This window comes from Athene cunicularia (genome assembly GCF_003259725.1).
Source record: "Athene cunicularia isolate RWA chromosome 9 unlocalized genomic scaffold, athCun1 chr9_part2, whole genome shotgun sequence".
Lineage (NCBI taxonomy): Eukaryota > Metazoa > Chordata > Aves > Strigiformes > Strigidae > Athene > Athene cunicularia.
Window position 1 is genome coordinate 1,041,032 of NW_020799111.1, and position 9,200 is coordinate 1,050,231.

The 9,200-nt window shown below is 58.9% G+C and overlaps 1 protein-coding gene across 2 annotated transcripts; it reads right to left on the minus strand.

Moving 5' to 3' along the window:
• Window positions 1–1,918: 1,918 nt before the first annotated feature.
• On the minus strand, window positions 1,919–9,158 carry AMOTL2 (angiomotin like 2). 2 transcript variants are annotated; one of them, XM_026855545.1, is made up of 9 exons: window positions 8,177–9,158; window positions 6,482–6,716; window positions 5,798–5,942; window positions 5,552–5,644; window positions 4,601–4,896; window positions 4,192–4,484; window positions 3,870–4,081; window positions 3,559–3,711; window positions 1,919–3,249 (listed from the first exon to the last, which is right to left on the minus strand). In XM_026855545.1, exons 1-9 carry the CDS (start codon window positions 8,914–8,916, stop codon window positions 3,191–3,193), a joined length of 2,226 nt encoding a protein of 741 aa, XP_026711346.1. In that variant the 5' UTR covers window positions 8,917–9,158; the 3' UTR covers window positions 1,919–3,190. The 2 variants fall into 2 exon arrangements, with proteins under 2 accessions (XP_026711346.1, XP_026711344.1); XM_026855543.1 differs by having other exon boundaries at window positions 3,559–3,714; window positions 8,177–9,157.
• Window positions 9,159–9,200: the final 42 nt, after the last annotated feature.

A 9,200-nucleotide genomic window follows, 5' to 3' on the forward strand; every position in this document is an offset into this window, starting at 1 on the left:
TCCCAGTGATGCTGATGGTGAAACCCAGTGAGATGGTGTGGAAAGGGCAGAGCGAAATGCCTGTGGTGACAGAGCGATAAAGCAGGTGATAACACACCCCCATGCCAGCCTTCCTTGCACCAAGGCACAGACCTCCATCAGGCTGTTGCCCTGGCTGAAAAGCAACCCTACCAAAACAAATGAATCCGGGTGCTGCTGCACATACTCGGGGGCATAGCAGGAGGAGCCGTGGACCTCCTGTCCCAACCTGCTGGGCTCGAGCATTCTCTCCCCATGGCCCAGCTCCCGCATTCACAGCTGGGCTTTGGAGTTTTCCTTTCCCTTCCCATTTTTCAACGCTTCTCTGTCACCTCACTCATACAGGGCTGTGCTCCCCCATTTGCTGTCTGCTGGAGACTGTGAAAGCCCTGGGGATGGGGGTCCACAGGGCGATGGGCAGGGTGGGGGATGGCCAAGCAGTCAGCAAAGCTCTCACCAGAAGCTCATTGCCTCAATCTCTGGACCCGGAAAATTGCCTGCAAACAGCCAGACCTGCTGCAAGGCCGTTCCACATCCGGATTCGGGTAAATAAAGCACGGGCTGTGAGAGCTGCGGTATGCCAGGAATGCTGCAAGCCTTCCCGGGCGGCTGCCTGCAGCTCCCCGCCAGCAGGAGCTGGGGGAGGCAGGGCAGGTACGGCCCCTGGCCGGGGGGGCACTGGGACCCCCCGACATTCCCAGCAGGAGCAGCTCTCCGTGAGCTTCCCACCCTGTCCTCCCCATCACTGGCCCCATTCCAGGGAGGGCTCTGGGTCCCCTTCAGACAGGCCCGGCGCGGGAGGGGGAGCTTGTTTCCCTGTTTGCAAAACCCAGAATTTACGGGTAGAAGGAGGAGCCCAGCTCCGACCTTCCCATTCTCCAAGTCTCTCTAACCAGCTCTTGCAGGGATGGAGACTGGTTCCACCGCCACAGGAAGCCCCAGATTTTCAGCCATGCTGCTTCCAGGTTCCTGGGTGGGAAGGGTCGAACTGAGTCAGCGTTCAGCATTGCAGTCCCACCAAGACCGGTGACCCTCAGCGGAGTCCTAAGCCACTTTCCAGGGAAGAGTCAGCAGCAAAGCTGGTTTCTTATGCCATTGTTCTGCAGAATCTGAGCTAAAGCCCATTGCAAAGACTTGCACAAGATCTTCTGGTCCCCAGGGATGGCAGAGTAAAAAAAACCTGAGCTACCAATAAATGCCAAGTGATGCACAAAAGGGAAAGCCCCAGCCTGGCTGGTAATGGCTCCTGCTGGGCTGCCAGTGCCCAAGCAGCCAGAGCAGAGTCCCTGGGGATGCTCCCTGGGAATCATTAACGTGACAGCTATTAAAAATAAAAGTCCTATGATAGCAGCAAACAAAAAGCTTAGAGGAGAAGGGCTGGGGAGCAGCATGGCATGGCTGTGGAAGACTTAAGGTAGCCCCAGCTTGAAGACCAGAACTTCTAGTCATCCAGAGGACGAATGAGCCAAGCAGGGCGGGAAGAGCTTAGAGGTGCCTGACAAAGCCAGGCCCAGGCGTGCTTGAAGACATTGGCCATCAAGGAGTCCCTGTAGCAGGGGCTTATGAGAGCAGAAATGGGTCTTGTGAGGAACGGAGGATGATCCCCTTGGGATGATCCAGAGCACTACACCCAGGGATGAAACTACATCAACATTTCCAGGCAACTCCATCATTTTCTCCCATCAAGGTGGGGGAAATGGAATCCAAATGGGATTTTGGGGAATGCAGAGATGGTCTTGGGCATTTATTTCCCCTCTCCCACACAACTGCACCCCAAATTGCTGCCCTGGGGAGTTGGGAAGGGCAGGTTTAAGCCAGGGTGTCACCACTCCTAGACCTCTTTCCCTCCATGAGCACCTCTGTCCTGCCCCATCACATGGGAAAAAAGAGTACCCGTGGGTCAATATTTGGGGTTTTTTTATTAAAATATTGTTATACCAAGTGGAATGCTACAGCAATCTCGGTATAGGGCAGCATAACGAAACAGCCAGGTTTACGTTTAAATACTTAAGATAACTTAAAACGCACAAACAAGAACTCATCATCTTTGGCAGGAAAAAAAAAAAGTTCACAGCACAAAAAAAAAATTACTTAAAAAGAAATACCAATATTAATATAAAATATATTAAGTTGTGGGGTGGTTTTTTTTTCCTCTTTCATAATTTTTTGCTTGTTTGTTTTCCACTTTGTAAACAATGCACGAGAACCGAACGCATTTTTTACGTGTCTGGGAGAGAAAAAATAAAAAATGCAGTTGTCCAGCAAATGCACACATGTTTAAAGAAGAAAGAAATAAAGAAAGAAAGACAAAAATATATACACGAAGGGCAAGGACGGGAAGTGTCCGAGCTCAGAGGAGCAAGGTGTCAGTGCTGGCTACAGGCAGAAGCCAGCTGCCAGTAGCTGGGGGACGTAGCGGTGGGATGAAGCCATGAGAGGGGGGGCACATCCCACCACCTCCATCAGCCGTCGTCAGTTTACTCTGAGCGTTTCATCTCTGGTTTCAAGGGGGTTTCTCCTCCACCATTCATTCCCTCATAATTTTCTCTTTTTCACCACCACCACCCCATCCCCAACCCCTCACCTGCCCATGATAAAAACAGAGGCAGGATGCAGGTGGTGGATGCAGATGATGGAGGTTTGGGGTTCCCAGCGCTCAGCTTGGCCACGTGGATCTGGGCAGTTGACGGGACCCACGGAGGATCCCTCCTGGCTCTGCCCTCGTGCAGGCTGATGGGTACAGTTTGGGTGAACCAAGAGGGATTTTCCATTCAGAGGCCAAGCACTGGGTGGGCACAGATGGCCAAGACCCAGAGACGGGATGGGGATGGAGCCAAAGAAGGGTGTATGTGGAAAGAATCCCCCTGCCTTGGGAAGGAGAAGAGGCTGAAACGATAAATAGGTTTGCTCCTGTCGTACAAAACCCCGGTGTATTTACAGGGGAGTCACGAGGCCCCACCGCCACTGCAGGGTCCCCGGGCTCCAGCGCGCCCCGCGCAGCTGGGGACCCACGTGGGTGCCGAGCAGGGACGGTGGCCCTCCCCAGGGGCTGAGACCGGCTGCTGGGATGCCACTGAGCTCCAGGCTCGGTCCTCCTTCCTGCAGGCTCCTCCATCCCGGGCAGGCACTGGCAGGGAGGGCAGAGGGGCTGGTGTGCAGCCCCTGGGTGGCCTTAAATCAGGATCTCCACCATGTCGGACAGATCTGGGGCTCTGGCAGCGGCCGAGCTCTCTGCAGAGAAAGAAGGTGAGAGCTAAAGGAGAGGTGAAGACCACTGGCATGGCACCCACTCCACTGAAGGACCAGCAGTGAGAGTGCTGCTGATCCAGCCTTCCCCCCAAGATGTTCAAGAAAAAAAGCAATACACCTCAAAAATAAAAAAAGCAACGAGTGATTGCAGGGATTCCAACCCACCAGATTCAAGGGCCTTTAAATGCCTTAAAAAATGACCGATGCTTGTGCAAAATCCACCTCCTGGCTGCTAAGCCCAGGTGCTGGAGCATCCCCAGCTCTGCCCCGTGCCGCCCCCGGGGGACTCACCCAGCAAACCGGCCGGGCGCTCGGTGCCCTCGCCCTGGCTGCCGCTCTCAGCTGCCCCGTCTGTCTGTGTGCTGCCGTCCTTGCTGCTGTGCTTGGAGTGGGAGGGCAGGGGAAGGGCAACGGGGGCTGCTGCACCTTCAGTGGTGGCTTTACCTGCTGGAGGAGATGCTGTTAGGCATTGCCAGCTCCTCTGGCTGGTCCATATTGCTCACCAGAGAAATCCCCCTTTCCCAAGCTCTCTGCTTCCAAAACCTCAGGGTAATTCCCTGCTGCCAAGTGAAGGCAGGGAACAAGCAGGTACCTCTATTTACCTGTGCTGCCCCGGGAGCTGCCCTCGGCCAGCCGGTCGCTCTGGCCAGCCCCTGGCCAGCTCGGGGCAGCGGAGGCAGCAAAGATGGAGGGCACGGACTTCGCTGGCCGCAGGGAGCCCTGGAGGGCTTTGCTGGGGTCCCTCCGTGAGCGCTGCTGCAGGACCTTGATGACAGCATCCTTCTCCAGGATTTGGGCATGAAGGGCTTTTAATCTGGAGAGGGCAAGAGGTAGAAGCTGGGTGAGGAGCCAAAGAGGGAGAGGAGGATGCAGGCACTGCCCAGCCCAGCCCATAGCATGAGCTTGTCAGTGAGGTGGGCCTACCTGTTTTCCATCTCCTGGTGCTTGTGGCTGGCCAGAAAGAGGTCCTCATTGAAGCTGCTGTTGGGGGAGTGCCGCGGAGAGTGGCTGATGAGAGTCGTGTCCCGCTGGGCAGCCGCGGTGGCCGCGGCATCCATGGCAAACTGCCGCATGGTGCACTCCTCCAGGTACTTTTGCTCCCACTTGGTCATGTCCGCCTCCAGGGCCAGGATCTTCTCCTCCTTCTCCCTCAGCTGCTCGGAGAGTGTGTGGGCACTCAGCTCCGGTGTCCCCCCGCCCATGGCACCTGCCTGCCTCTGCAGCAGCAAAAATAAAAAAAACCCCAAACATAAGAGAGGATGAGGAGGTTCTGAGAGGGTGCAGACCCACCGTGGCTCACCGGCACGCACCACTGCGGCTCACTGGCACCCACCTGCTGAGCCCGCAGCATCTTCAGCTCCTGCTCCAGGCGGGTGCGGAGCCGCAGCTCGAGCTGCTCCCGCTTCTCGCAGGCAGCCTGGAGTTGGCCCAGGGCTGCCTGCAGCCGCTCCACCTTCTCCACGTAAGCCCGTTTCTTCCGCAGCTCGGCCTCTGCCTTGGCTGCCCGCGCCTGGGCGCTGCCCAGCGCCTGCTCCAGCAACTCTGCCCGCTGCCGCTGGTCCTCATTGGCACTGCGCAGCAGGGAAACCTCCCGCTCCAGCCTCTCCTTCTCCTGCTGGTGCTCGTAGCCTGCAAAAACAGCCCCCAGGTCTCAGCTGAGGAGGCTTCGCTGCCTTAAGGCTGGTCCACAAAGCCCCATGGGGGCTTTTTGCTCCCCAAAACCCGGCTGTGCCTTCCCTCCTGCAGTACGTAGGGGCCAGGGGCATTCCAGCCACACGGGCAGATGGCCAAAAGCCTCCATTTGCCACGTTCCAGCCTGAATTTTGGCTCTTCAAGGGTAAAAGCTGCCCAGAATGAATCCAGGCACCTTAGGGAGGGGATGCAACTCCGCCCACATAATATCAACACCGTGTCTCTCTGCTAAAATAATGGATTTAGGTATATTTTCTCCCCAAAAAAAGCCCAGGCCTGCACAGCTGCGAGGCAGAGGAGGGAGGAGGGAGAGAAGGGCCAGGCTGTCGCAGGGTGGGAGTGCGGGCTTGGTGCTGGAAGAGCCGGCGCGGCGGCAGGAATGTGGAGAATGCGGGTCACGCCGCCGGCCTGCCGGGATTAATGGCTGGAGTCCAGCGCCAAGAGGCTCCATCCTCCCTGGGGAAGGGCGAGAGCTGCCGCCCGCCACCCGCCACCTCCTCCTCCAGCTGAGAGGGGGAGCACCAAGCCCCCGCCATCCCGCTCACGGGTGCCACGGGGAGCCGGGCGAGGATGGGCATCCCACAGGACTTACTCTGTGCCAGGAGTTTGGCCATGCTTCCCTGGTTGCTTTCCTGGCTTTCCTGGGTCTTGCTGGCCAGCTGCTTGTTCGCCGATTCCAACCGCTCTGGTCCAAAGGCAATTAAACCCAATTAAGATTTAAATACAAGATTTCAGCCAGAGGAAGAGGGAGAAGCCTGTCTTCCCATGGAAACACCCAGAGGGAAAAGCCAGGGGACAGAGACTGCCTGCGGGGATAGGCACATGGAGGGTCCCTCACCTTTCAGGTCCCGGTTGAAGTCCTGGAGCCGTCGCATCTCACCGTCTCTCTTGTTCCTCATGGCTTTCTCCAAGGCTTCCCGCTTGGAAGAGGCCTTGACAAGGTTTTCGTAATCCTCCGAGATGCGCTGGATCTCGCTCTCCAGCTGGGGTGGAGGAAGGGACAGGCCAGGGTTAGATATTCGTGGAACGAGGAAAGGAAAGGGAAATGCTGGCCAAAGCTCACCCGGGTCGCTCATCCCAACCTGAGCTGTCAGAGGAGCTCAATGCACCCATGGAATCCCCTGGGCTGACCCCCAGCTTACAATTTTTGAGAGAAAACTAACTTTTTCTGCCTTTCTTCTTGTAAAAGAGTCCCTCTGCAGGTTTTTGGCTCTGCTGTAGCCTGGCTGGCGGGGAACAGCCGCTCCTTGTACACGGCTGCACAAAGGGCTTTCTGTGGCGGCCAGGGATGGGGGGACAGGCGGAGGGAGGGGGTCACCAGAGAATGGGCTCCTTCTCCCCCGTCCTGCCTGCCATGCTGCTGAAAGGCAGCTGCTCAGAGGGGAACAAGCCTCCAGCGCAAGGGGGAGAAGGGATTAAAACACTAAAGGGGGTGAATTTCCACAGCAGCTGGTTGAGCATCCCCCCACCCTGGGTGAGGGGTCACAATGCCACAGCCGCAGGGCTGCTGCTGTTCGCTCACCTTCTGGATGCGGCTCGCCTTCTCGGCGCAGCTCTCCAACTCCCGCCGCAGCTTCTCGCTCTCTCGCTGGAGCCTCTCGTTTTCCCGCAGAACCGCATCTGCCCGGGCCAGGCGGCTGCTGGCCGAGACCGCCTGGGCGTTCACCAGTGCCTCCACATCGGCAGGACCCAGCGTGCCTGGGCACAGGGCACCCGGCGGCGGCAGGAACGTGGCAGGGACATGGGTGGGCAGCACCCTGCATGGAGGGAGGAGAGGGATGCTCAAGGGGCTTGGCAGGATGGGAGAGCTGACCGCATCTCCAGCATCCCGATGACCGCTCCAAAGCTAGGGGCCAAGCGGGTGCCAGTGCCTTTGGGTGGACCCAAAGGAGGATGGAAGATCCAGGAAGCTCCTATCCTGCTTTTCAAGAGCTGGGAAGTGTTTGCTTTCTAAAATGTGCTCACCCGAGCACTCCCAAATGTGAACCAAACCCCATCTCACAGTGATGCCTTGACCTGACAGCTCCAAGATCCAGCCTGTGGGTCAGGATGGGCTGCCAGCCCCCAAGGGCCTCCCCACTGCTGGAGATGCTGCAGATGGACACAGTTCAGCAAACACTGCACCTCAGGAGCCAGCAGTGCTGCCCCTTTTCCCTTTTTCCTGGGCAAAGCAAGGGCTCCTGGCACAGCTCCTCACCACCAAACTATTAATACATCCTCACTGTATTCGGAGGAGCAGGGCCAGCACGGCTGCCCCTTGCAAGACCACTCTGAGTTCCTCGACATCCTGCAGCCGCCTCGAATACCCTGAGCGGGGCGGCCATGCATGGCCCAGCCCCGCTCTGCTGCGGGCGGCCCGCCAAGGGCCTGCATTCCTGCGGCATGATATAGGAGCTAGGAAGAATAAATACATCTTCCTCGCAGCTCCCCTTCCCCTCTTTGTTCCCTGGAAGGAGGTTTTCCTGCCGGAGATGCTATTGCTGTCTGCCTGGGTAGGTCAGCAGGGCTGGGCACAGCCTGCGTCCTCCCATCGAGCCTCCAATTACCTTCTTCCCATCTTTTTCAACACTGGAAGAAGTTGTTTCCAGCCCTCCTCAAACACCAGGCAATGCCTGGGCCCCCAGACCTCTCCATGGACCTCTTGGTGACAACCTGGGGCTTTGCTGGCAGCATCAAACTGCCCAGCACTGCTCGTCACCTCCACAAACCACCCAGTGCCAGCCCAGGCTCGGCTCAGCAGCAATCCCACAGCAGCAGGCCGGTGCTACGTGGACATCCCCAGCTCAGGACCACGGAGTGGGTTTCCACAGAGCAGGGAGAGCATTTGCCTTCCACCCTGCCCCATGCCTGTTCCACATTTAGCCATTTCCTGACCTGGTTCCAGCTCCTAAATTAACCCCAAATTCCTCCCAGTGCATGGGGAGGGGGCAGGGTCTGCAGAAGCGGTGGAATTTTCATCACTGGTTGGAAAAACTCAACTGTGCTGGGGGAAACTGGGGAGAGGAGAGGGTCGGAGGGGTCCCTGCAGACTCCCATGGGCTAAGCCAGATCTGGCCCCACGAGGACAAGAGGTTGGGCAACAGCTGCCCTGGGAGGCCCCCCACTGATCTCTGTATCCCACATCTTCCGAGCATCCATCGCGGCCACTCCTGGGGCACCACGGCTAGGAGGCACCTGGTGGGTGCCCCAAAAGCAGGGGCTGGGGATCGCAGGTTACCTGATTTCGGGATGCTGAAATCCAGGACCTTCCCGGGAGCAGGGTCGGGGTTCAGCCAGGTAAGTATCCTGAGAAGGGATGACGTAGGGATACTCCGGGGGAGGTCCCCGCGGCTCCGGCCCCTCGGGGTGCTGCCCTCGCAGGGCAGCGAGCTGGTGGTGGCGGGAGAGCTGGGGGTAGCTGTGGGAGGCGCTGATGGGGCTCTGCGCCTTGGCCCCGTTCCTCTCCAGCGACATCCGCATCAGCCGCTCACTCAGCGACCGCACGTGGCCGTGCTTCAGGTCCTTCAACCCCTCATCAGGGCGTCGGGTGCCACTCTCAGCCCCGCGTGGACCGTTTTCACCCTGAAGCCCCAGGCTGGCCCCTCCGGGCTGCTGCCCGCCCCGCTGCGAGGCGTAGTACTGGGAATGCGCCTTGGCCTCCTCGTAGGTGGGGAGCTCCTCGCCCTTGTGCTGGGGCTGGCAGAGCCGATAGACATTGTTCTCCAAGTAGACATGGTCGGAGTGATGCTCCTGGCCCTGGGGCTCCTGCCGCGTGGATTGCTGCACCATTTGGCTCTCCTCCGGGCTGAGGCTCTCCAGGGAGGAGCGGGGGCTGCCGGCACCACCGGCACCGCCGCCGCGCAGGGCCTGCTGCTGGATGGCCAGCAGTGTGCGGTTCTCCGTGAGGTTCCCATAGCGCAGCTGCTCCTGGATCAGGCGGTGCAGGACCGTCCCATTCGAGTCTTCCGCTGTCCTCATCTCTGCCCGCGCCGTCGGCAAAGCCACGTTTCCACCCGAGAAGGGCGTCCCCGGGGACCTTTAGCAGCAACCGGCCACGCCGAGGCACCTGCACAGGGAAAAGAGGGGATAATTGGGAACCGGCCCGGGCAGGACGAGGCACAGACCCTGATCAACAAGGGGTTGTTTTCCAGGAATCCCGCTCGGCACGCTGGCAGGCTGGCCGCGACCTGTGGGCCGGGCTGGAGCGCAGACGCAGCCTCTCCGCTGCCGTGGCTGAGCACGGGCGCTCTCATCACACCCAC

What these genes read in the sequence shown, in the direction of transcription:
- AMOTL2 (XM_026855543.1), bottom strand. Translation starts at nt 8,916, where the DNA reads ATGAGGACAGCGGAAGACTCGAATGGGACGGTCCTGCACCGCCTGATC. An exon ending in AGATGCTGCGGGCTCAGCAG is followed by an intron (nt 4,485 to 4,600) that starts GTGGGTGCCAGT and finishes TTGCTGCTGCAG; the next exon opens with AGGCAGGCAGGTGCCATGGG. An exon ending in GCGCCCGGCCGGTTTGCTGG is followed by an intron (nt 3,250 to 3,558) that starts GTGAGTCCCCCG and finishes CTTTCTCTGCAG; the next exon opens with AGAGCTCGGCCGCTGCCAGA.